Raw genomic sequence first — 27,876 nt, 5'->3', positions numbered from 1 at the left:
TTCTTTTAAAATCACTCAGATACAACAATCTTAGATAGAATAACAATATTTCCAAAGGCTTGGACTAAATTTTAAGATGAGCCACAATATTGGTGGAATTAGAGCCAAAAATAAAAGGTTTAAATGTATAGAGATTTTTTTTCCAGCTCTTTATGAATCTTAAGATTCACTCTATTCCTAAATTCTTTCAGTTCATTTAATTTTGAAACAGTCACATGACATCATACTACATCTATTGTTTTTTTAAAATATTATTTCATTTACTGAAAGGTAAAAGAAAGAGAGAAATCACCGAGCATTCAAATAAAACTTAGAAAAAGAACAGGAGCAAATTAATGCAGATGAGCAATCCAAGTCCAGGCTCTCTTTAGCCACTATGGCTAATCCATTACACGTGCAGTTGGCCTGAAAGCGATTCTGAAACCGAACAAGAGGTCGGAATCTTCAGTAAACAGCCCATCAACTCTGAACTATGTTTATTATTGCTCTTCCCATATTATCTGCTAGTGTCAGAACTGCATCGCACCATGCTTCATTCAACATTACACTGTTGCAATTGTGCTGAATTATTATGTGTTGTCATGATTGAAGAGATTTGAAAAGGAATCAGTTTTTAAATTTAGTTCTAAGATCCTCACATGTAAAAGCAACTATAAGCATTTTATATTTGTCTGTTCAGTCACATTTTTGTGCATTGACATTAGCCATTTTTCAAGATTGAGCATCATTATAACTGATAACCCCTTCCATTGGAATAAAGGATAAAATATGTAAATAATTTAAGTATCTTAGTGTTTAATGTTGTAGACAAGTGAAGAATAGCAGTGAGTTGCTATTCACTAAATCCTGACCTTCCGAGTTTGTTTTAGTGAGTTTTAGTTCCCCTGGAGATTAGCTTTGATCTTTGTCAAATTCAGATATTTCAACTCCCTTGTAACTGATAACTGAGTGGAATTGGCTTCTCACATCAGATTACAGTCTGTCATGGTGATTGGTGCCAACAGCAAACACTGATGATCACGGTCTGCAAAAATCTGCTGTTACATTCTCATAGCATCAAAGGAATGTGCTCCCCCCACTGCTCTCACAGCTGCTCCCAGTGGCTTTTGCTTACACAGTAAATTAATTGGAAAAACAAGGGACAAAAGGCATTAGGTGGGGTCAGCTTACAGTGTCGCAGCTAGCACATGATGGACTTTAATCACTGTCTATTCTAGAAGACCAAGTTAATGCAGGCAGAACCACCCCCCTGCCCCTCACCCTACCAAAAGAAGAGGTGAAATGAGAGAACTATACTGATATCTCAGAGTACACGCTATGATTATTGCTATTCAGTTTTAAATGCAGCATGTTATGTAAGGGTCCGAAAAGAGAAATATCAGAATGCTTGCTTACCTCTATTCAAGGATAAGGAAAGTTATCGTCTGGCAAAGATAGTTTTGAAAAACTATGTGCAAAACTCATTATCTTACCAGCATTGTAACAGCCGTTAATACCAAAACAAAAGGTTAAATTTCTTGTCCGTGTTTTTGACTTCCGAGATCATTCACATGTCTGCGTATGTTTTTGTATAGTACCATATGGTCCGCCTCATTTGTTCAGTTTGTGGGATCTAGCTTCATTTGGTGATGAGAAGTCAGACTAAAACTACTTAATGAATTACTGTCATAACCAACTTCCCTCAATGATTTTGTTTTCCCTTTTAGGCCTCCTTCCCTTTCAGGTAGTCAAGCATTTTCCGACATCTCGCTCATCAGAATTTCCCCACAAAGAACCCCTGTTGGCACGACAGAACCAGTGTTTAACCCACCACACCCATACATTAACCCGTATATGGACTACATTAGGTCTCTACACAGCAGCCCCTCTCTGTCAATGATTTCTGCAGCCAGGGGACTCAGCCCGACTGACGGTGAGCATCATGCATACGTTTGCTGGCTTAGAATGGATTAAAGACAGTGATAGAGAAACAAATGTATCAATTTAATGAGTTACAAAGATAAGATTCTGAATATTTTACAACTCAAATGTTTTCACCACAAAATGCTCATTGTCTTCTCTTTAAAATTATTGTCTATTTATGGTGGCTTTGATATAACCAACTGCTTATTTAATAATCATGGTGATCTAATGTACATTAATGTTCTAATTAGATTATTGTTTGCTGCTTAAATGAAATCCTATTTTAGTAAAGACTTGTCTGATTTTTAAAAAACTGTTCTTCATGCACCTTTTTCTTCTAAGTGTTGTTTTGATTCCAGGTTTTTCACTCTAGGAACCAGTAGTTTCACAATGACATCAGTTAAAGACCTGGTTTATGGAATGGGAGAATGTCCTTCAATCACAACTTTAAAATTGAAAAACAATCAAACTCTTACTTTTTGCTGAAATTTAAATGCATGTTATTATTAATTTCTGCATATATTAGGTTGCTGACAGTCATAAAATTTTGTGGTATAATTTAGATTTATCAGTTGATGAGATCACATTCATATAACTGCTCTTCCTAAACCTCCTAACATAAGAGAAAATATTAATCAATAAGAAATATGAAAACATGTAGTACTGAGTTGCCTAAGCTTCTTGGACATATGGGCTGCGGGTTGGCCACCTCAGTATAGCAGCTGCGATATTTGTTTCAAATGGATCTTTACTTAGAATAAAGGGAAATAGGATGACACTGAGTCTTACAGCATTGATGCTCACTTTTATATAACAGAAGAAAGTACATGTGCTTCCAATTTGTGTTGCTAACAAGTTACAGTATCACCCTGAATTTTCTGCACTTTAACCAGAGGATTAGATTAGATTAGATTACTTACAGTGTGGAAACAGGCCTTTCGGCCCAACAAGTCCACACCGACCCGCGGAAGCACAACCCACCCATACCCCTACCCCTACATTTACCCCTTACCTAGCACTACGGCCAATTCACCTGACCCGCACATCTTTGGACTGTGGGAGGAAACCGGAGCACCTGGAGGAAACCCACGCTGACACGGGGAGAACGTGCAAACTCCACACAGTCAGTCGCCTGAGGCGGGAATTGAACCCGGGAGTTTGCACATTCTCCCCGTGTCAGCGTGGGTTTCCTCCAGGTGCTCCGGTTTCCTCCCACAGTCCAAAGATGTGCGGGTCAGGTGAATTGGCCGTAGTGTTAGGTAAGGGGTAAATGTAGGGGTAGGGGTATGGGTGGGTTGCGATTCCGGGGGTTGGTGGTTCAAGTGATTTGGCCATGCTAAATTGCCCATCTTTTTAGATGAAGGGGTAAATTTAGGGGAATGGGTCTGGGTGGGTGCGGTTCAGTGTGGACTTGTTGGGCCGAAGGGCCTGTTTCCACACTGTAAGTAATCTAATCATCCACACAGTCAGTCGCCTAAGGCGGGAATTGAACCCCGGTCTCTGGTGCTGTGAGGCAGCAGTGCTAACCACTGTGCCACCATGCCGCCTACAAAAAAAATGGCACAATGCAGAGAAGATTCTTGTCATTACAGTTGTCCCGTTGCAATGTTTGGTGACATGGTTCATTGACTGAGACCAGGGATTGGGTTATTTGCCTGTTTAGAAGAATCAATTCTAGGCAAACCAAAAGGAATAATATAAGGGACCAGCGAAGAGGGCACTGAGTAGAGAGCATTTTTCCGCCGTGCTGTTGACTCAATGTTATTACGGCTATATAGCTCTTCCTTTACTGCAGAAACTTCACGGCTGAGAAAAATACCATTTTATTAATAATTTGAATTTCACTGAGGCAGCTTCAAGCCAATCCAGATCTGATAACCTGCTCCGAAAACATTGCTCACATTTTGACAAAATGCATCACAGCAGCTGAGACAATTCACAACATTTTAAGAATGATGAACAACTTTGTATACAAAACAATCCTCAAAATTCTTTAAAAAGCAATTCATCCTATCATCCAATGCTAATAGATCCTTAAAAAAATAGGATTCTGATCTAAATCCACTTTGTTGCTAAATCTATTAACTCTTCCTTCGACCATATGTTATCTGTATTCCAAGTTATAGTGGAATCTGACCATTAGTTTTTCAGATTTATTGTTTAGACTAAAAAACAGAGCAAAAATGTAATCTCTGTCAAACTCTAGTGATTGAGAGAGAGAGATTACATTGCAGAGAAATGTTACTTAAAAATTACCGTTACTCATGGCCAAAGTGGCATCAACAGGTCCAGGAAGCAGGCTGTGACAGACTCATAGTTCCTGAGTACCTGTCCCTCTTTCGAAACTAAATTCATGCCTAGGTGCCCTTGAAGAGGGAGCATCCTGAAGTTGTATGATGAGGTGGGTCCGGGGGAGCTGGGGTGCTTTACTTCTCTCATTCCCACTATTTTGATTTAGTATCTCCCCTGTTTTCTGCACATTTTTGTTTTTGTGACACTGACTTTGATCGGTTTGTTAATTTTTTTAGATTAGATTCCCTACAGTATGGAAACAGGCCCTTCGACCTAACAAGTCCACACCAACCCCCTGAAGACCAACCCACCCCCGTCTGACTAATGCACCTAACACTATGGGCAATTTAATATGGCCAATTCACTTAGCCTGCACATCTTTGGACTGTGGGAGGAAACCCACGCAGATACAGGGAGAATGTGCAAACTCCATACAGACAGTCACCCAAGGATGGAATTGAACCTAGAATCCTGGTGCTGTGAGGCAGCAGTGCTAACCACTGAGCCACCTTGCTGTGGAATTGCTTAATTAGATGATTTGGTCCTGAGTCTTTTTTAAAAAAAGGGCTGCAGTCTACACTGACCCTGGTGGGCACCGTTCATTAATTTTCACTTGGGTGTAAGGGTAACTTGATGAGTTTAGTAAAATTAAAGAATAGCAATATTCTTAATGGTTGTTTTTGGTGCAATCATTGTGTTCCCTACGTCTGGACTAGAAGGTCTGGGGTTCGTGTTCCAACTACCACAGAGGTATGACATAACAGGTTGATTGAAACAAAAAGAATTGTGTTCTTCTCCAGTAGGTTTTGGCTTCTGAACAGAGAAAGGATACAGAAGGGAAAGGTGAATTTTCAATAATACACTTGTAAATCTCTGGAAGTCTTTTGCTTCTGAATTCAGCTATGCATCACAAGGTTACACGGCAACTGCTCTTCCCAAGACCACAAGAATGTGCAGTGAGTTGTGAACACTGCCCAATCCATCACACAAACCAGCCTCCCATCCACTGACTTAATGTATACCTCTCGCTGCATCAGAAAGCAACCAACATAATCAAAGACCCCTCCCACCCTGGTTAAACACTCTTCCATCCTCTTCTGTCAGACAGAACATGTAAAAGTAAGAACATAAGTACAAACAGATTCAAGAGCAGCTTCTTATCTGCTGTTATCAGACTTTAAATGGGCCTTAAATGTTAATGTTGTTCTCTCTCTCTGCACTTTCTCGGCAGCTGTAACATTGTATTCTGCACTCTGTTCTATTACGCTGATGCACTTATATAGTACGATCTGCCTGTGAAAGCACGAAAGGCAACACTTATCACTGTACCTCGGTACATGTGGCAATAATAAATCAAATCAAAATCAAATCAAAATGAAGCATAGCCCTAGGGAGTAAGTGACATACATCTGCTGTTGAGCTGGAATTCAGATTAGCACCATGTGAGTTGAATTCAATATGTTTTCTTTTGCAAAATACAGGCAATCTCTCCAGAACCTCTACTCCACAGTCTAGATCAGTGGAAATGCCCCCACTTCTTACCTCGTCAGTTATAGCCTATGAATCTTCCCAATGGTTTCTCTTTCCATCCTAGCTGCATTATTTCTGGAGTTTTCCAGTAATGTGTTCTGGATCTCCTTTTTTTTATCCTGACAACATTTTATCTTTTGCAAAATTTGTGATGGTAGCCTATGCATGTATGTTGATGATACCCAGATCCACCTCTATCACATCTCTCAAGCCCTGCACACTGCTTTTCTGACTTCCAGTCTTTGATCAAATGCAGTTTTCTTCAGACGGATGTTAGATGGACTGAAACCATTGTTTTCATCTCCTCCATAATATCTTTTCTCTTTCAACTGATTCACTGGCCACTGATTCATTTTACATCAGACTATTTGCAATCTCCACTCAATACAGAGTTGAACACTACACTCCTACCAAAGCCAGATATTATCTCCCTGATGAGGGATATTTTAAAAAAGAACTGTAGATACTGGATATCAGAAACAAAAACAGAAATAGCTGGAAAAATTCAGCAGATATGGCAGCATCTGTGAAGAAAAAACAGAGTTAACATTTTGGGTCCAGTGACACTTCTTCAGAACTATTAAGGATATTTGATTCAACCTTCACAATACCGTTTGTCTCTGTATCTGCACAGCCTGTCTTCTGTCAAATTATTTATGTCTTTGTTATCTTTCACAATTTCTTTGCTCTCTGGTTGGGGGCTTTATATCCTGCACACTCCATAAACTTCAACTCACCCAACACCCTGGTGCCTGATCTATCAAGCGGCAATTGCATTGAATAGACACACATACAACAGAATAAAGATAAAGACTGAGAGAAGCGTACAGCAGTCGGAGGAGTGTATCTCATTCAATGGATGGGAATTAGAATGCTTCCTGATGAGATCTGGAGTCAGGCCGGACTGCCCACTCTCTCCTGGCTTGTTTGTGTGTCGTATAGAGCCGTTTGCTGAATCCATCAGGAAGGATGTGATCCTCCGAGAGGTGACTATTCCAGGCAGCAGAGGCCTGCAGGTCAAAGCCTCCCTGTACATGGACGACGTTGCTGTTTTCTGCATCGATCCGCTGTCAGTGCTCAAATTCATGAGCCTCTGCAATCAGTTCAAACTGACCCCTGGAGCCAAGATAATCCATCAGGAAGGATGCGATCCTCTGAGAGTTGACTATACGCTAGTGTACAGAACAAAAGACCGGTCCTTTATCCCCTTCACCATCAGGGCAGATTACCTGAAGGAGCTGGCAATATGGTTCAGAGGGAGTGGGAGGAACACTTCGCCAAGATGAGGCAGAAACTGGGCTTTTGGGAACACTGCTGTCTCTCCATTGCAGATCAAAAGCTGGTCATCAGATGTGAGGCACTGTCTGTTGTTGTACGTGGTGCAGGTTTGGTCCATTCCTCGAAGCTGTGCCTGTGCAGTCACCTGAGCATCTTCCACCTCATCTGGAGATCTAAAATGGACCGTGCCTGCAGGAACACTATGTACAAAATTCTGGAGAAGAGTGGGGAGGAATGTACCCAATGCTGTCCTCATCCTGATGGCCACCTTTATGTGTAGCTGCATCAAGCTGTACATAGACTCTCTGTACGCAAACACCAAGTGTCACTACGTACTGAGGTTCTATTTGTCCCCAGTGTTGCGAAAGATGACACAGGCCTCGTTGCTTCAGAATGCCCCAGCGAATTGGACCATTCTGTATCACCTATCCCTCGTGGAGAAATTCACAAAGAAAACACTTTCAATTACAAGTCGATCAGGAAGTGGTCAGCATGTAGCATCCTCAAATTCCTGCAAAAAAAGGAGAGAGAGTCGATCCTGCTGGGTTGTTCCTTGAGCAGACTGTCAAAGTCATTTGACAGAATGCTTTATCACCAGAACTTTCCAACAAGCACAAAGTCATCACTCGGCTGATGGTGAGCAGCGCACTACCTGTGAAGTCCTTCATGTATGCCTGGACTCTGTACCTTCGCCCACTGCCCTCGAAGTGGCTGCAATGGGGGTAGAGACTGTCACACATCTGCTGCAAAGTAAGTCTGGAGAAAGAAGCAATGTTTTTTTATCAAGATTTGTCCAGAGCAGCTCTTCCCTGGGATGTATACCGAAACAAATATTGACTGTGCCTGGAGGACCATCAACTCAGTGAAAGCTGCTCTTCGGTCTGCCTGAAACTTGTTGGGCTTCCAGAGCAAGGAGTTAGTCTTGTGTTGCAGACTGGCATATTCAAAGGGACACACTAAAGCTTGGGGCTGTAGGGAAAGAGCACCAATTAATTTAAATGGGGGTCCGTTCAGTTATCAGACCCCCTCAAATATATGTAAGCATACTCTTGTGTAAATAAGAAATTCTGTTGGTTTGTTTGTTGGATAAAGTCAAACTCCAATGTTTGTTTGTTTCTCACTACGCTACTGTACAGAACGAAACTGCTTCAGTGACTGTATGTAAATAAAATATATTTTATGAATAAAGTATATTTTTGAAATAAAAATAAGGGAGAAGTGTACATGGAGAATCACCATGAAGCAGACTGGGAGGAATGTGTAATAGTCAGGATCGTTGTGAAGGGGACTGGGAGAAGTGTGCAGCAGTCAGTATCACTGTGATGTGGATTGGGACAGCATTCTTGAGTAGGACTTCAGTCACGAGTAAGATTAAGACTTTTCTAGTCTACACTCTGACTCAGCAGTCAAAGTGAAACTAACTTAGGATGACAAGCAGCAGCACAGCTTTGCAAGATCCAGACTGAGTTCAGGTCAAGCAGCAGGAATTGAAACAATTCTCCAGAGGCCAGTATTCCATCACCAAGTCACTGTTTATTTACACGTGGAGAGTAGTCTCTACTCATTCAACTAATTCCTGAAGAAGGACTCTTGACCGAAACGTTGATTCTCCTGCTCTTTGGATGCTGCCTGACCTGCTGTGCTTTTCCAGCAACACATTTTCAGCACCACTAATTCAACTCCCTCTTAGAGAGTACAGAACTTCTGACAGTCCTGTTTATAGTTTTATTTTCTTTCCTCCCCCACACTACCGCCTGACAACAGCTTCTTTTTCCCCAGTACCCATGTCGTATGTGCGCAGGTATCGGACACAGTGAAAACCAACAAGTGGGCAATCTTAATTTATATTCCATCACCAGGAAGAGAGGAAACACCCAAGTGGCCAGTGACAAGCAGGGCCCTTCTCAGAGGGTAATGCTAAGTGATCAAACAGTGAAGGCGAGGGCAGGGATTAAATCAAAATAGAGTTGGAGGGAAACAGCCCTGTTTATTTTTTTTTCCTTTTTTCTTTTTTCCCCCACCCCTCACACTACCGCCTAAGCGCGGTAGTGCTTATTTTTTCCCTAGCACCCATGTTGTGTGTGTGCAGGTGTGAGACACAGTGAGAGACACAAGGTGCACGAATCTTTATTCAAATTTCCACCACCAGGAAGCAAAGAAACACCCGAGTGGCCAGTGATGAGCAGTACCCTTCATATCAAAGGGCAACGCTAAATGATCAAACAGTGAAGGCGAGGGCACGGATTAAATCAAAACAGAGTTGGAGGGGAAACAGCCCTGTTCATTTTTTAATTTTTTTTTCCCTTTTCTTTCTTTTTTTTAAACCCCCACACTACCGCCTAACTGCAGTAGTGCTTTTTTTTTACATCCCTGTTTATATCTGTCAGCCAGCGCTTCCTGATTGGACCAGGCTAACAGCCCCAATCAGGGAACTCATATTCTGTGAGGCTGGCTTCATTGCAATCACTAAAGGAGCCCTGTCAAAATTGGAAAGGCTGACAGCTGATCAGCACAAAGCAATGAGCTCATTGCTAAATAGTTGGTAAGTTGCTTTTGTCCACTTTAAAGCTTTGTTAATCAAAAGTAAGAGATCTTGCTTCCTTTCAAAAAAAACCTTAATTAATTTTCTACTTGACTGGGTTTTGAAGCTTGAGTATTGAATAGTGGCAGAGTAGTGCATCCACAAATCTGTGAGTTATGTTGATCACATGCTTTTAGTGGTTACTTCACAAATGAAGGAAGTATAGTCAAGGAAGGAATGGGTACCCAGCACTGACAAGAAGGGAGGCAGGCAGGTAGTCAGGAAAATTTATCACTTGAGAACAGGAACTAGGTGGTTAGAGTAGATCTTTGGGACACAAGGCCCATTTCTGGGGAAGTTGGGATCTTTACAAGTCCAATGGGTTGTACCTAAGCCAAAATGGGACCAACATCCTTCTGTTTGAGGGGGAAGTGACGGCTGCAGATACTGGAGATCAGAGTCGAAGAGTGTGGTGCTGGAAAAGCACAGCCAGTCAGGTAGCATCTGAGGAGCAGGAGCCATTCCTGATGAAGGGCACATGCCTGAAACATCAATTTCCTCTCCTCCTCGGGTGCTACTTGATCAGCTGTGCTTTTCCAGCACCACACTCTTTGGCTCTGTTTGAGGGGACATGAGAAAGTGGTTTGGTAGTGCTGCTCCTGGACATTTAAGCTAACTTAGCAGGGAATGGGATACAGCATTAAAGTACAATGATCCGCAGACAATTGTAGAAAGAAAACATCACATCAGTCTAGACAAACAGGAGGCTAGAAGAACACAGGCAGCACCAGAAGTGGAGAAGTTGACAATTCGATTTGTGTCCTTTCATCAGGATCTGTCTCTAACCACGTTAGTGTGGCAGGCACAGCATGTGAAGTAAAGATAAGGAGGATGACAAGGTTAGATGGCATTTATTTTAATACAAGGTGTCTTGTAGGTCAGACAGATGAGTTGAGTCATTTAGTCATATGTCGTTTCGCCCAACTTGTCCATGCTACCCAGTTTTCACAATTAAACTAGTCCTATTTACCTGTGTTTGATTCATATCTCTCCATACCTATCTCATCCATGTACCTGACAAATGCTTCTTAAATTACAAAATTGTACTCCCCTCCATCACTTCATCTGGCTGTCCCTTCCAGACACTCAACATCATTTGTGTGAAAAAGTTGCCCCTCTGGATCCTTTGTACCTCTCTCCTTTCACGTTAAACCTATGCCCTCCAGTTCTAGACTCCCCTACCGTGGGAAAAAGCTGTTGGCTATCTACCTTACCTACACCTCTCATGATTTTATAGACCTGTATAAAGTCACCCCCTCAGTCTCCTACATTCCAAAGGAAAAAAGTCCCAACCTTTTCAACCTCTCCTTATAACTCAATCCTTCCAATCCAGTAGCATCCTTGAGGTGCTGAATAACATATGGGAATATGACTTCATTGGTATTGTGGGCTTTTTGGTTGAAGGATGGTCGGGACAGACAGCTCAAGTACCATGCTGTGGAATCTTCAGGTGAGAAAGGGGTGGGTGTAAAACAGGAGATGGTGTCCCAATATTTATCAAGGAATCAATTACTGCAATAAGGAGGGATGACTTATTAGAAGGCTTTGTGACTGAGACTAAATGGGAATCATGTTGTTGGGAGTATTAGACCTCAAACAGTCAAGAAGAGATAGAAGAGCAGAGAAGTAGACAAATTTCAGAACATAGGAGCAAATTACTACAGAAGTTGGAACACTTACTGAAAACAACAAATGCTGTAGATCACAGTGGGTCAGGCAGCATCCATGGAAAGAGAGCAAGCTAACGTTTCGAGTCTAGGTAATGATGAAGAGTCATTGAGACTCAAAACGTTAGCTTGCTCTCTCTCGATGGATACTGCCCGACTTGCTTTAATCTGCAGCATTTGTTGTTTTCAGATAAATTTCAGAGAAGTGTAAAAATAATGGAGTAATAATAGGAGGCTTCAACTTGCCCAATACTAACTGGGATAGACAAAGTGTAAAAGGCAGAAAGAGGTTGGAGTTCTTAAAATGTACCCAAGAGAACTCTATAAACCAGAATGCAGAAAATCCAAGAAGACATGGGTCATGCTGGACCTAATTTTAGGGAACGATGTTGGGCAGTTGGTAGAAATGTCAATGAGGTAGCATTTCACAGATGATAACCATAACTCAGTCAGGTTTAAGTTAGAATAGAATAGAAAATTTAGAATAGAAAAGGTTAGTCATGGAAAAGGATAAATGTGGGTTAGAAATAAGGTTTGAATTGGGAGAGGGTATATTTTGATATGATGTGAGCATCTGGCCAAAGTTGACTAGGAGCAGCTACTTGTCAAAAAAATCTACAGTGGAATAAGTGACCGTCTTTCAAAAAAGAAATAGCGTAAGTGTGTGGTCATCATGTCCCTGTAGAGGTGAAGGATGAGACCAAAAGGTCCAGAGAACTCCAAATATCTATCTATGTACAGGATTTGATAAGGAGAAAAAGTGAAGCTTATGGTAGATATCAAGGATTCAGAACATCAGAAGCCTGAAATGTGCTGAGAAAGGGAAAGGGGCTACTTAAGAAAGAAATTAGGAAAGAGAAAAAGGGACATGAAAAACACTGACAAGTAAAATAATATATTTATGAACTGTCTGCATGTTCCTTTAAAGGTAACAGGATAATTAAGGAAAGAATAGGGCCTATTAGGATCCTAAGTGGCAAACTGAGAATGGAGCTGGAAGTCATAGAAAGGAATAGACAAGAATAGACAAGAACAACGTAAGAATAGAAATCAGAGAAGAGGCCTAAGATATACTTGATTAATTTACAATTAAGGTGGAGGAGGTAAGAGGAATTTTAGTAGATATAAAATTGGATAAGTCACAAGACCCAAAGGTTGCATGGGAGGCAAGATATTCAGGGCCTTGACATTAATTTTCACATTTTCTGTGGACATGGGAAAGGTACCAGTGGACTGGAGGACAACTAATGTGGTACCATTTTTCTAGGGAGGTAGGAATTAACCAGGGAAATAAAGGCTAAAGAGTTTAACACAGCGATCCAAAAGCTATTGCAAAAGATTCTGAGAAACAAAATTAACCTTCACATGGAGAAGCATGAAAAAATCAGGGATAGTTAGTATGGTTTTTTCTGACCGGTTTGGTTGGGTTTTTCAAGGAAGTGATTAGATATGTGGATAAGGAAAGTGTAGCAGATATAGTCCACATAAACTTTGGTAAGGGTTTGACAATGTCTTGCAAGGGAGACTGGTCAAGATGGATCGAAATTGGATCCAAAGTTGGCTTAGTGGCGTCAGGTAAAGCGTGATGTTCGAAGGTTGATTTTTGTGATCAGAAACCTGTGTCCAGTAATGTACTGTAGGATACAGTGCTCTGTCTCTTGCTGTTTGTAGTGTACATCAATTATCTAGTCTTGTATATAAGTTTGATCAGTAGGTTTGCAGATGATACAAAAGATGGTGATAGAGGCCAAATAGCAAGGAAGAAAGCTTTAGATTACAAAACAATATGGATGGGCTCAACAGATTGGCAGAACAATAGATGGAATTTGATCATGAAAAGTGTGAGGTAATGCATTTTGGGAACACTAACAAAGTAAGAGAGTATGTGGAGAATGTAGGACACCTTGGAACTACAGAGGATCAGAGGGACCTTTGTGTGAATGTGCAGAGAATGTTAAAGATAGCAGGAGAGACAGAAAGTCATTCAATACAAGAGCATGAAGGTTCTGATAGAGCTGTATAAGCCATTGGTTAGGCCCAGCTGGAGTACTGGGTGCAGTTCTGGTCACCACCCTATAGGAAGATTGCGATTGCAGAGGAGATTCACCAGGAAGTTGCTTGGATTGGATAGTTTCAGCAATGAAGAGAAACTGGTTAGCCTGGGATTGTTTCCATAGAGCAGAGAAGGCTGAAGGGGATTCTGATTGAGGTGTGCAAAATTCTGAGGGGCAAGACAGGATGGATAGGGAGAAACATTTCCCCTTAGTAAAGCAGTCAGTAAACAATGGATGCATATTTAAGCTAAAGGGCAGGAGGTTTAGACAGGTGTAAGGAAGAAGTCTTCACCCAAAGGGTGATGGGTATCTGGAGTTCAGTGCCTGAAAGCAATGTCATTGATTCTGATCTGCCTTCTGGACAATTAGGATGGGGAGTGAGTGCTGGTAAAGTTCACATTCCTTGCACACATTTTTTAAAATGCAGAGAATGTGCCAGTGATATGCTCATTAGAATGGGGGAATGGGTTAGACATCTGAGCATGCTAAAAATCCATTCACAGTGCAGCACTTTACAATGAATCTTACTTATTTGCAGGGACATGGAGATCTTGTGATCATCACATGTTCAGCCTCTATCCTCTCCCAGTAATGTAAGGATCCTATGCATGTGGAGGGCAAAGAGATGAACGTTGGGCACCCTGGCACCCATTTTGGCTCTTGCTGCCCATTTGTGGGATATTGACACCTGAAATGAGACAAAGGAAGGGATTGAGTGAGATGAACATAGCTGGCACAAATGGTTGTGCTGATACAGGCATGGGAAAGGTGGCGAGGCACATGGTGAGAAGGAAGTGCAGAAGGCATACAGAGAGGAGTAGACAGGTGGGAGAGTTTGAAGGACAAGTGCTGCATACAATTGTGAGAGTTTAGACCATGGGCATTGCTGGTGTTTGGGTACAATGGTAGATTTAGAGTGGCATAGCAGAGAAAAGATGGTGGTATTTACACTTGTGGAGTGTGAAAGTTAATTAACCATCTTGTTGCATTGCTGGACATTCCTCTGCACCTTTGACACCACACTCACCCAGTTGGGTAACTTTAGACTAGGCTGGTGGTAACTATTGTCATGGTCTCTTCTGGCTGTCCTGAGGAAAGAGGATGGTCATTCTCCCAAAAGCCTATCTACCAGTGCCTCAAGGTCAGTGAAGTGGAGTGCTGCTTTAGAAGGTCTTTCAGAATTGTGCAGCAGCACACTGTGAATGGTGGTTCCTGCAAATTTTTGCTATAAATTCTGTGTTACGATCGAGCCCTCCCCTATCACCTGATGAAGGAGTGTCACTCCAAAAGCTAGTGTGCTTCTAATTAAACCTGTTGGACTATAACCTGGTGTTGTGTGATTTTTAACTTGGTTCCTGGATTGTAGTGTTTGATCTAATTCTCAGCTGGGATTTAAATCCTGGAAGATCCTGACAGCAGTGAATGCATATGCCACCATTGAGTGTAAGGTAGCGTGAAATTGATACCATCGATAATGGGGTGGGCAGTGGAAAATTACGTGAGAACTTGCGAGTTCGCGGAGAGAAACCCTCTATGAATCTCCCTGAAATTGACAATTAGGCAATTGTTTTGTGAAATTTAACACTACACATTAAGGAGGATGCAGTCACTGAAATCTTAACAACATTTTGACAAATTTTTGGAATTGTCTTAATTAGTTGTGAGGGATGAACAGGTCTGCAAATGTTAGCATGCCTCAAGGTACAGGTGATACTTTATATATAAAGGGAGGATTTTGTCTCTGCTATTTGCAGTGAAATAGGAAATGTTTATAAAAGAATGCATTTATAAATAATTACAAACAGTGCACACAGGAAAAGCTCCCTTTTAAGTATTCAGAATCCTGATTATCATCACGTAGAACGTCCCAAATCAACAGAGAGACCTGACAAGTACTAACTAAAACTGGCAGGTTTCCAGATCAGTCACTGTGAAGAGTGCATCTGAAGTTATTTCAAAGAATGCAATTTGTTCTCAGCTACTGAGGCCTCACTGATCAACCTTGGTGATGATTTAAAGTCTATTTGCTTTTACAGTACCACATACTGGAGTCAGCCCAGCAGAATATTACCACCACCAGATGGCTCTGTTGGCTGGCCATCGCAGTCCGTATGGTGACATTCTTCCTCCAGCTGGCACAGCTACCGCGGGTGCTCTTCACATGGAATATCTGCACACAATGGAGGGTACGTAACAACTGAGAATAAGTTATATGTGGAAAATTCACCATGTAAAACTTCTCATGCAATTTATTTTAAGAAGAAATCTAGAAACATCTCAATCACCACAGCATGTAAAAACAACTCACCATATGCTCTTGCATAGGCTCTGTCACAGATATCAGGGGTTTGAAGTAATTAGCATTAATACAGGTTGGTCTTTTTCGGTGTTGAGTGATCACAAAGTGATAGTTAACTACTGACTAGCTGTTTCTAGGTCGAGGAGGGTAAAGAGCTCAATTTTTCTTACCAAAGTGACACCCATCATTATGAATTGATGAGTCAAGGTCTTTCTTTTTTTCTCAACAGAGCTATGGAAAAGAATTCCTGGCTCCCCAGTAAAAGAAGCTGGAACTTTGGAACAGAAATTCTCCCTGCACCATTCTCATGCATTTCCTGTGGAGTTCAATATTGCAAAGCTGACTAAGTTTTCCAGTCAGTTGGGAATTGAGGCATGACATTAGAGAGAAAGATCAAGAAAAGCCAGGGAAACTATCTTGCACTATATTGAGTATTCTTTAGCTGTGAGGAGTTGGCAAGTTAAATATATTTATGCAGCATGCTGTGAAATAATAAGATATTGGATTTTACCATCCCAGTTTTCCACATGGATTTTTTTATTCCTCATTCTCAGGCCATGAAATGAGCTAAACTAAAACTAAAATCTGTAGATGCTGGAGATCTGAAACAAAAATAGAAATCGCTGATAAAACTCAACTGGTCTGGCAGTATCTGTGGAGAGAAAGCAGAGTTAACATTTTGAGTCCAGTGACTATACTTCTGAACTGATAGCAGCTTGGATAATTTGGTATTTATGCTGAAGACAATGTTAGCTGGGAGTTTGGGAGCAGAAGTCTGTGGAGAGGGAGGGGGATAAGAAAGGGATTAAGCAGATAAAGCAATTATTGATAGTAGGCCAGGACAGAAGAGAATAAGTGATAATGAGAGCTGGCAGTGGGAGAGAATGGGTAGGCTGTTCTGAAAGCAGCCCAAATCATGACAGGACTAGGTTGGGGGAGTGAGCAAGAAAAAGTGAGAGGAAGGAATCAGATTCTAAAGTTATTGAACTTGATGTTGAGTCCCAGAGACGACAGGGTTTCCAAGCAGAAAATGAGATGTTGTTCTTCAAATTTGCGCTGAGCCACACCGGAACTCTGCAGCCGGCCTACGATGGAACTGTTGGCCAGGGAACATGGTGGTGTGTTGAAGTGGCAGGCAAATAGAAGCTCGGATCATTTTTACAGACAGAAGGTAGTGTTCTACAAAGCATCCACCCAGTGTAGAGCAGGTGACATTGTGAGCAGTTAATAGTATAGATGAGACTGAGTGAAGTGCAGATAAATTACTTCTTCACCTGAATGATGTGCCTGGGGCCTTGCATACTGAGTGGGGAGAAAGTAAATGGGTAGGTGTTACACCTTCTGTAATTGCATTGGAAGGTGCCTAGAGAGTGTGGGGAAATCTTAGAAATGGGAGGAGGAATGGATCAAGGTATCCTGGAGGGAATGGTCCCTGTAAAATGCTGACAAACTAGAGGAAAGGAGCTGGAAGAACTGCATCTAATTTTCTGCTTGGAGATCCTATAGCCTCTACGAGTCAACTTCAAGTTCAATAACATTGGACACTGATTCTGTGCTTCCACGTTTTTACCCACAGGCACACAACCTGGTACTGTCAGGTTATGGGTTGCTTTCAACACAGCCTACTCACCCACTCTTAGTCCTATTATCACATGTAATGGGTAGCTGTCAACACCGTTAACCCATTGACTCCTACTGTCAGCTGTCATTAGCACCTATTCAGCTTCTCTTCTGACCAGATTTACTATCAATAAAACCCTCTACTGCCAACCCCTCAAATATCTCTCATGGCATATATGTCTCTCTCTGGCCTTCATTTCCACCTGTCTGCTCACCTCTCCGCCCATCCAACCCCCAATCACATCACCACTTGTTCTTTGCTACTATCAGTTCTAATAAATTGTCACCAGACACAATACATTAACTCTACTTTCTTTCCAAAGATGCTGCTAGACCTGCTGAGTTTCTTCAGCAATTTCTGATTATATTGCAAAGTGAGTTCCTTCAGTGAAGGGAGGCTGTAAAAGCCAATACACCAATGCATTCCCACTGGACAACCAATGTGTTGAATTGCAGAAGCCTCATAACTGAAAATTGGCAATTGTATACAGCAATTTGGGGGAAAGAATTCTAACAATTTGAATGCATTTTTATTTTGTTAACAAGAGTAAAGAGGAAACGAACATTTTAAATATCTGTTTTATTCTTGACATTACTCAGTGTTTGGAAAACCCAACTGAAAGCAGTTAGTGGCGGGCAAGATCATATTTACTTATTATGCATAAGCAGTTTGAAAGTTACTGTCGTCCCAATGCACTGTTGAATTCAAAGTAAATTCCATGGCAGAGTTCGCAAAAATTCAATTCAAGTTTGCTGATCCCATCATTATGCCTGGAGCCTATTAAATATATATTTTCCAAAGAGGAAAAACTGGGTTTTAGGTGCAATCATGTGGAAATAGCTACCATGTGTGAGATGACCAGTTTAAAAGTTGCAGGGTAATAAAAAATTAGTATTAACTTTTCATATGCGCAGAACTATTATGGGATCAATTGCTTCTAACTAAACTCAGAGAACCTTTTTTATAATACAAGTATAACAAATTCAGCATTTAAATTGGATTTTGTTTTAATGTTAGGACAAAGGAGCATTGTGATATGATGCAGCTAAGTTATTTTGCAGTGTAAACAGAAGATTAAAAGAAGACCGCATTGTTGGAAGGTCACTTCATCACACCTTCTTCAAGTTGGTGACAGTGTGTTTAGTCAGTGCTTCCTTCATACCTGAACAATGTGAATTTGCTTTGTATTAAAAATAAAGCAATTAAAACAATCTCCATTCCAGTCAATGTCAAACCTCAATCTAGATTAGGTGAGGATGTACTGCTTTATCATTCATCTCAATATGATTCTATTCTGCTGCAGACTGATAATAAAATCCCAAAACTGAAACTAAATTATTTGTCCATTAAAATGTCTGCTGATATACTCGCCACAGCTTTTAAAAAATAATTTATTTTCAACTTTAGTAATATAAAACTGATATTTAGATATTAACAATTTTTAACATTTATTTTTATAGTTGCGTTGTACTGCAATGATTTTCTTTCTGCACAATGAATGCATTCGATATAAATTGATTTAATATCCAGTCATCTAATTAAAAAATATAAAGTGAATTATCCGAGTTATCAATATTGCCAAATATGTTACATACAAAACATGCAAATTAGGCACAGGAGAAGATCATTCAGTCCCTTTGAGTTTCCTCTGCCATTAAATAAGTTCTTATTACAGCATCGACTCCCTTTTGTATGCACCCTGAGTGTGGGTGGCACGGTGGCACAGTGGTTAGCACTGCTGCTTCACACTGCCAGAGACCCGGGTTCAATTCCCGCCTCAGGCGACTGACTGTGTGGAGTTTGCACGTTCTCCCCGTGTTTGCATGGGTTTCCTCCGGGTGCTCCGGTTTCCTCCCACAGTCCAAAAATGTGCGGGTCAGGTGAATTGGCCATGCTAAATTGCCCGTAAATGTAGGGGTATGGGTGGGTTGCGCTTCGGCGGGTCGGTGTGGACTTGTTGGGCTGAAGAGCCTGTTTCCACACTGTAAGTAATCTAATCTAATCTAACCTCTGAGCTCCTTTTCAGTTAGGAATCTATCTCCCTTTCCCTTAAAAATATTCAATGACCCTGCCTTCATCACTTCCACATACTCATGACCTTCTGACACAAACAAAATCCACCGTAAATGGGAGCTGTTTCATTTTTAAGCTGTGTCCCAATAGCACTAGTCTCTGCCACTAGGACATGCATCCTTTCAGCATCCATCCTTTCAGTCGTTTATGCATTCCTTTAAACTCTTAATGCATACAGGCCAATGTTTAATCATAAGGTATCAGTACAACGAACCTTCTCTGAACTGCTTCTAAAGCATTTACACTGTCCCTTAAATAAGGATATGAAAACTGTACAGAATACTCCAGATGTGATCTTACCGCTACCTTTATTCCTACTTTTACAATTCATCCCTATTGCAATAAGTACCAACTTTCCATCTGCATTGCTGCTCATTTGCAGTACCTAATTCTAAACTTTTATAATTCACATCCCAAGACATACTCTGTTAGTTTCGTTAAAATTACTTAGAATTGCAAAATTTCAAACAGGCACTGGAGTTGGGAATAACTGCCATCGGGAATCTGTGTAATATTAAGTCAGATGTAATCTTAAAGTTGTGACAAAATAATATGAATGCATTGTCCTCTGCTAGAGATGTTGAAAAGTTGAGAGTTACTAATTACTGTGACCTGTTGAGTGGGAAATTGACATCCTTCCAAGTGGAAGAGAAGCTGAAGACCAATGGGCTGCAAAGTTATTTATAATCTTCAATACAGAAAGTGGGATGGATAGACATATGAAATCATGCTAGGTTGAGGCAAAAGCATTACCTTCTCTAAATATAGAAGAAGTGAAAATGCAACAAGTCCTAGAGTATATCCTGGCTTGGGCTGATAGGTGACAAGTAAAATTTGTGCCAAGTGCCAGCCAATGACCGTCTCCAACAAGAGAGAATCGAACCATCACTCCTTGACATTCAATGGTATTACTGGACTGGACTAGCTATACGGCTACAAAGTAGGTCAGAGACTGCAAGTGATTCACCTTTTGTCTCCCCAAAGTCTACTCATCATCTAAAAGGCACACGTCCGGAATGATGGAATTCTCCCCATTTGCCTAGATGAATGCAGCTCCAACCACACTCAAGAATCTTTACACCACACAGCACAATGAATCTGCTTGATTGGGACCACACCACAGATTTTCACTTCCTCCACTACTCATTCTCAGTATTAGTCATTACTATCTACAAGATGCACTGCAGAAATTCACCAAGCTACTTTAGTCCACACCTTCCAAACCAACTTCCACCTCGAAAACAAGTACAGCAAATACATGGTAATACCACCCCTTACAAGTTCCTCACCAAGCTACATTCAGACTTGGAAATGTATTGCTGTTCTTTCTCTCTCATTGGGTCAAAATCCTAGAATTTCTTTCCACATAGCATTGTGAGTCCACGTATACCCAATGGCTTGCACTGGTTCAAGAAGGCAGCTCAACACCATCTTCTCAAGGGCAATTAATTGACCGAATAAAAAAAAAGTGCAATACGGAAAAAAAGATTTTCCATTTGTGTAGGTGCTTTCATGTTGCCAGGGTCTCTAAAGTGTTTTACAGACAGTCAAGTGCTTTTGAAGTTTTGTCACTATCATTATGTAGGAAATGTGGCAACCAGATGGTTCACAGCAAGTTCTCTCAAATAGCAATTAAATAAATTGCCAGATCATTTGTTTTAGGTGTTGGTTGAAGTTGTCCAAGACACCAGAGAACTAGTCTCTTCTCTAAGTGGAAGACAGGACCTTAACTTAAAATATGAAAAAATGGCACCTCTAATTTTGTACCAATGAGATCAGTCCAGATTATATGATCAGTTATCTGGAGTAGAACCTGAAGCCACCATCTTCTGACTGAAAAATACAAATGCTATCAATTGAACCACAGGCCAACACTTTTTCTAACCTTGCAATCTACTCCACAAAACCTTGCTTAGTATGATAACTCCAAATAATTCTCTAGCTGTTTTGTTTACTTTATTCCAACAATAAATGCATATTTCAAGTAACATTTATTAAAAGCATGTGAAGCTTTTCTGGTCCCTCACTTCAGAGGGAATCTTCTTCTCTTCCTGTCCTTCCTTCTGCTTTCTAAACAACAAAACATTTGCATAACTTGGATAATGGTGAAATTCAGAGGACTAATTTTATATGGATTTCTATAATTCAAAAACACACCATTTAATCCAGCTGTTTTATTCTGGTGCTCATAATCCAGATTGCTCTTCTCCCACCCTATTCCATTCACCCTTTGATATATCCTTCTATTGCTTTCTCCCTCATGTATGTATCTGGCTTTCCCTTGATGCTGTTTATACTAATCACCATAAGCACTTCATGTGGTAGCAATTTGTACATTCTCACCACTCATTGAAGCACAATGTACAACTTCATGTGCAGTAACTAAGATCAGCCTTCTCTTCTGAGATCGTTATCCCTATTATGGGGATTGACATCATGTAATACAGTTTATGTGTGAAAAATTATTTTCTGTCAGTGAGTGAAATCTATAACCTTGATTGATAACAATGGATGGTTCATGAGCTGACTGATAGTGCTCATCTCTTTTAGTTTCTTCAAAGGTTTTCAGCCAGTTTGAGCTTTGTATCAGGCATATTGGTGATATTAAGGTGCTTGATTCATTCCTGCCTCTGCTTTTCTTGATGGTGTTTTGAAACTTTTGATTAAGAAGACTCGAACTGGCATTTGTGATTGTACATTTATTTGTAGTCTGTAAAATCCTTTATGATTTTTTACATTTAGAATTGAAAATGATTCACAAACATTGTTTTAATTATAATAGAGCAGATAGAATGAAATAAAATAATTACCAAAATTTTATTTTAAGAAATGGTGAATTTGGTTTCTAATAAGCTAATGATGGATGTATATATAACAGTGAAATCTCTAAACCAACACTTTTAACAGATACAACTTAGTAAAAAAAAGATTCATCACGAATAATGAATGAAAAGTATTCTTTATAATCATTCAAAACTAGACATTTTGCTCTTAACATGGAATTATAATCTTAGGGAATAAAGTGTCATTGTCTCCATTTTCCAGTTTATAAACTAGAATACTGAAAGTCTGCTTAATTAAAGTGAGAAGACAAATCAATGGAATTTCACCCATTCATAAATTAATGGGTAAAACTTTGTTAATATTATCCCAAAAATACTTTAATCATTTCATTTGTTCAAATTTATGCTTGGGTCTGAATAATGTTTCCTTTAAATGTGCTTGGCCAGTTTATTTCAGTGCAAACTCCTTCTAATTATTTTTGCATAGCTACTTGTGCAGTATTTATAACAAACCAAAGCCGACACAGTATGTTTCAGGCAGCTGCTCAACAGTGCACCCACAAGGTTGGTTCACAACATTAGTTTTGAGTGTAATATGCAATTTTTGGACAGTTTCTTATCAATAAGTACTATTAATTTTGCCTTCAATGGGATGCTATCCCTCTGTACTATATAAATGAAGTAGATACTATCAAGTTAGAATTGTGAGCTAAGGAAGAAATATATGTTTATAACTATTACAATCATCATGAGATTTATACTTCGTGACACACTAATGCTTTAGTTTTGCCTAGCCATTTAATTGACATCTGTCTTTTGGTCTTATTTATACAAGCACAAGACAGAGCTTTGGCATGTTTTTATTAAAGGAATTACACTTATCTGCCTTATTTGACCCCATTTCTCATTCCCATTCATCCTTTTGGCTATATAAGACTTTCTTTACTGACCTATGTTGGCGTTGGTCAGTCTTACTTATCCTCAGTATTTTAGTCCCACTAGTGTTCAAGGATGTCGATATAGAAACCACTTGATTTTTACTAATCATTTAATGTTAATTTTGCGAAAAAGAAAGGTTAAACTCCAATGATATCACCACCTGTTCTTTGTCTCTTGCCTTCACATTTTATAGGCAAGACTAGAAAACTGGAACCAGAGTGTATCAGCTTCACTTACATCTAAATTAATACATAAAAAAGATTTCCATCCAAGTATGCATGACTGCAATTTAGCATACAAATCTGCACTTGCCTAAAATATGGGAAATGTTGGCCCTTAAATGATTGTTGTAAACAGTAAATGTGTCACAGTTATTACTCCGGTTGCATGGAATACTCTAACATGTGTAAAAATAATTGCTATTGCCTCAAAAAGAGTTTTTCAACATAACTTCCATCTTGAGCACCAGCCAATGGTCCCTGCAAACTTAATTCCAACTTGAAATTTCTCAACTTTTATTTTCTATTCCGTCAGCTTTTGTTCTGAAGGTTTCCTTACGCCTGGTGCGGGTCTGAACCACTGTCTCGCTGCTTGTGGTGAATTAATGATGTGAATGTCTAAGCAGCCGTCAGATTCATAAATCACTGGAAATGAGCGGGGCAATACATAGAAGCCTTTTCTTTTTGTTTAGCAATTTATCATTTTGCTTGCACATTAATAAACAGAGCTCCCCTGAGGTAAGGCAGTGGAAGATAAATTCTTCTTCCTAATTTTCCTCAATTGCAGCCAGTTGATCACAGGTGAGAAGTAAGCTACTTATCAGGGAAAGTCATTTTTTTGAGCTTCCTTCTACATATTCGTTGGGCATGATGAATAAATAGGCGGTTTGAACATGAAATACGACATGATACTCTGCTCTAATTCTCTTCTTTAATGGAACAGGATCTCGATTCTCCAGTCCACGATTGTCAACCAGGCCAAGTCGAAAGCGATCATTGTCCATATCTCCATTGTCTGATCCCAACTTTGACCTACAGACTATGATCAGAACTTCTCCAAACTCTTTGGTCACCATACTCAATAACTCCCGTAGCAGTTCCTCTACCAGTGGCTCCTATGGTCATTTAGCTGCTGGTGCAATAAGGTAAGAAGAATTTGTTCTTCCTCAGTGTTCATCAGATGTGTTACTTCAGCCATATAAGGAATAAAGGTTTATAGTTTGCAACTTGTTTATTCAATGCTTTTTTTAAACCCTGTATTACTATAATGCTACTTTGTCCTGTCTAATGTTCCTAATTCTGTTAAAGTTTTTCAAAATACTGTGGCATTAAAGGAAAGGGTATGCCTTCTGTATTGTATGTGTTAAAGGCTACAACCATCTTTATGTTCCAGAGCTAAAATCTCTTTTCATAGAGGGAAATAATGTTTCTGTTAAGGAAATACACATCCCCTAAAATAGTTTTCAAATTTCACTGCACTTTGGATTCTGCCTTTTTTTCCCTTGTCCTCAGTTTTTGTTTTGTTGAACAAATTTGGTCCAAGGTCATAATGAATTATCTGTCCAACCCAGAAATGAGACTCAGTAAGAGGTGCTTGCAAAATATTCCCATTCTGTTTCACCTATTCAGCTTACACATGAACGAAATGCTTGTCGCCTTATTGTGGATGTCAGTAAGTCAATGTGCCTTACTCATTTCTTCCATGGTTAAGACTTTATTGAAGGAACAAGGTTTCGGTTTAAACAACAGTATTTAATTAATGCCAGGATTGACCAAACCTAACTTGGAAGGGAGAAACAGTGCCACAGCAATTCACTGGGGCTTTACTAAGTGGAAAACTATCACCTGCTGCAATGGTGTTTGCTTTGATCGTGCCTTACTTTCCTCCTGATGATCAGAAAAATGTAAATGACTCTGTGCTGCTGACCTTTCTTCATGTTTTGTCATTTGTGAATTACTCTGATTGCATGAATATATTGTGTTACAGAACAAAGTGAAGCTCCTTTATGAAGACTGCAGGTTGAAGTCTGTTGTTGAATGTGGTGTCTGTTGACTCTCTGTAAAGCTCACAGCACAGCCAGGAATAGCTCAAGTTTCCAGCGTCCCAAAGGGATAGCAAGTACTTCAGCTGCAATAGGAAAAGGAAGGCAGCATGTGCCAGCATTTTTTTGCAGTTAGAGAGAAGACAATTTCAGTAAATTTTTTTTTGCTTGATTTGTTTTGAAACAAGTCTGTTTGAGAAACACCACTGCATCATTGACGTAGAGCTGTTTTACAGAAAGTTAGATGTTTCTGATGAATGCTAAGACATATTGTTGTCTTGTGTTCTCATCACAATTGTTTTCATTCCACTAATTTTGATGTTAATTGAATAGAAGAATTTATTGGGTGTGGAATATAAGTGAATCTGAAATCAGAATCTGAAACACCATTGCTGATCCTAAGACTGGTTTAATTTAATTGCTTGAGGGCAATTCATATGACCTCTTCAATATCAGTGTTGTTGTTTACTGTTGTAAATTACTTGACCGATGAATGCTTTCTATACTATAAACAGTAGCCAAATTATCTTTTAAGGTAAAATTCAGAGATCGCAATGAAGTTTGCAGTTCAGCAGCCTCGTGGCTAACATCCAGACCTACTGTACAGTACATACTTGTCTGTTTGTAAGTGATCAGATCAATCTATGTGTAAAAGTACAAAATCTGATGGTGCAGATTAGGTTGTGCAATTTGTATCACAGTCATGTACGTAAAATAAGTAAATTAACTCTTGGATAACATAATCATCAGAAATATATTGTTGTGTCACATGGTCAATGTCTCTATTAGTCTGTTAGATAATTGAAGAGGAGAGAGTTGAGTCACTTTGTCCTTTGATGAATAGGTAGCATATGGAAAAATAAATTGGACAAACTGCCAGAGAGCTCAGTGAACATGAAATTTACCATTAGAAGTATGCTCAAGAACAAATTTTGAGTCTGATATGCATCTTCTGATTAATACCCTATCAATCATACACTCTGTCTGCCACAGCCTTAGTGCATTGCAATAATTCATGACTATATATATATATATATATATATACACACACACACACACACACACTCACACACACTCACACACACTCACACACACTCACACACACACACACACTCTCACACACATTCTCACACACAAAATAATATGTTTTTTGTGGAGACTGGTTTCATACATTTTCATGAAAATTAGATTTTTGTTGTTTTATCATTAACTTGCTCCCTACTTTCTTCTGTGGGTCACAAACCTCCTTTGTGAATTGTTACTCACATTCCCACAGCGCACTCCTGCATCTCCAAGACTAGGCTGACCCGCTGTACAGGTAATCTGGAGTAAAGTATATTTGCTCCATCATTGACATTAGTAATGACCCTTCCTTCAATTACTATATCACCCCTTAGTGCTTGTCCTTCTTGCCCACTTCATGCTCATATTTGTTGTCTCTATTTTCTAGACAACATTTGCTGAGCATCCACCCTTCTTCCCAGAAAGGTTTTGCATCCACAGTTACTGCTGCTTCCTACAAGAGCATAGTCATGATATTCACTTAACAAAACAATGTGTCGCAAGTTATGTTTGAAACAAATAAAAGAAGTTCTGCAATTAACGCTGGCATTTCTACACCTATAGGTTTACAGAGTCACATCCCTCCATGATCTTTGATGCCCTTCTCCCTGTTAAAAAGATTAAACTGTCTCTTATCCAAGTCATTCTTTCTGATATATCCTCCATCTTTGCTAATCTTAATTTTAAGGGACACAGATTTGAATGTCTCTGGAGGGTAACAGGTTAAATATTCATTTCTAGTTTTGGCTGTAACACAATGAATTATCTGTTGGTCTACCACTGAAGCCTTTCTTTTCCCTCCAGTTTTGCCTTTAAATGTAAATGCAAGACGCCCATTGACATTTTATTACAAAGACTCAGACTCTTCATTTAGATTCCTCAATGAAGTCTCTCCCTTTCCCAAGCCCATCCCAAAACACAGTTTCCACACGCAAGCCAACAAAGCCCGGCTCTACCTCACATATGCTTTTTTTGGCTGCTCTACTGTCCCTGAGTTAGAAAATGTTTGCCTGACATCAGTACTGGATGAACAGAAAGTTGCTCCATCATAACAGTTGGAAGACAGAAGCCAATGCCTTCGATTCTCATCATAAGCTTCCTCCCAAATTATTGATGTTATCCCTTCTTTTGGCAAATATCTGAGGTTGAGCCAGATTGTTTGCTTGTAAACCTAATGCCATATTTCACCCTTGGATGACTTTCTGACCACATATCTGTGTAAATGTGTTGCTGGTCAAAGCACAGCAGGTTAGGCAGCATCTCAGGAATAGAGAATTCGACGTTTCGAGCATAAGCCCTTCATATGCTCGAAACGTCGAATTCTCTATTCCTGAGATGCTGCCTAACCTGCTGTGCTTTGACCAGCAACACATTTGCAGCTGTGATCTCCAGCATCTGCAGACCTCATTTTTTACTCACATATCTGTGTAATCATTAAGACCACCTATTTCCACACTTACAACATCACCCTCTCCCCCTTACCCTTGCTTATCTTTGGCTGACACTCTTGTCCGTGCCTTGTTTATCAGCACATTCTAGGTAGAGTTCCCTAGTTTTTCTCTCCACAATTTGAAACATTCAAAGCTCTGCTGCCTCTATCTCAATTCCTAACAATTTCTGGTTAGCTACTTCACCTGTGCTTACTGACTTACATTGGCTCTTGCTTAAACAACACCTCAATTTTAAAATTCTTATCCTTGTTTATGAATCTGTCTTTGACCTCACCCATTCCTACCTCTGTGATTTCCTCCAGC

At 39.9% G+C, this 27,876-nt stretch overlaps 1 protein-coding gene across 3 annotated transcripts in view; it reads left to right on the top strand.

Moving 5' to 3' along the window:
• The window catches only part of LOC132811908 (transcriptional activator GLI3-like), a 381,995-nt gene that overhangs the window by 294,121 nt on the left and 59,998 nt on the right, over positions 1-27,876 (top strand). For 2 of the 3 annotated variants that reach the window (XM_060822859.1, XM_060822860.1), the window contains 3 exons: positions 1,707-1,912; positions 15,341-15,490; positions 23,962-24,163. In XM_060822859.1, coding sequence (XP_060678842.1) covers positions 1,707-1,912; positions 15,341-15,490; positions 23,962-24,163 — 558 coding nt within the window. The remainder of the gene's footprint in view (positions 1-1,706; positions 1,913-15,340; positions 15,491-23,961; positions 24,164-27,876) is intronic. The other variant, XM_060822861.1, reaches the window with a different exon arrangement.

This window comes from Hemiscyllium ocellatum, chromosome 4 (genome assembly GCF_020745735.1).
Source record: "Hemiscyllium ocellatum isolate sHemOce1 chromosome 4, sHemOce1.pat.X.cur, whole genome shotgun sequence".
NCBI lineage: Eukaryota > Metazoa > Chordata > Chondrichthyes > Orectolobiformes > Hemiscylliidae > Hemiscyllium > Hemiscyllium ocellatum.
Note: the sequence above shows the minus strand (reverse complement) of the source record. Positions and strands in the feature narration are given on the sequence as shown.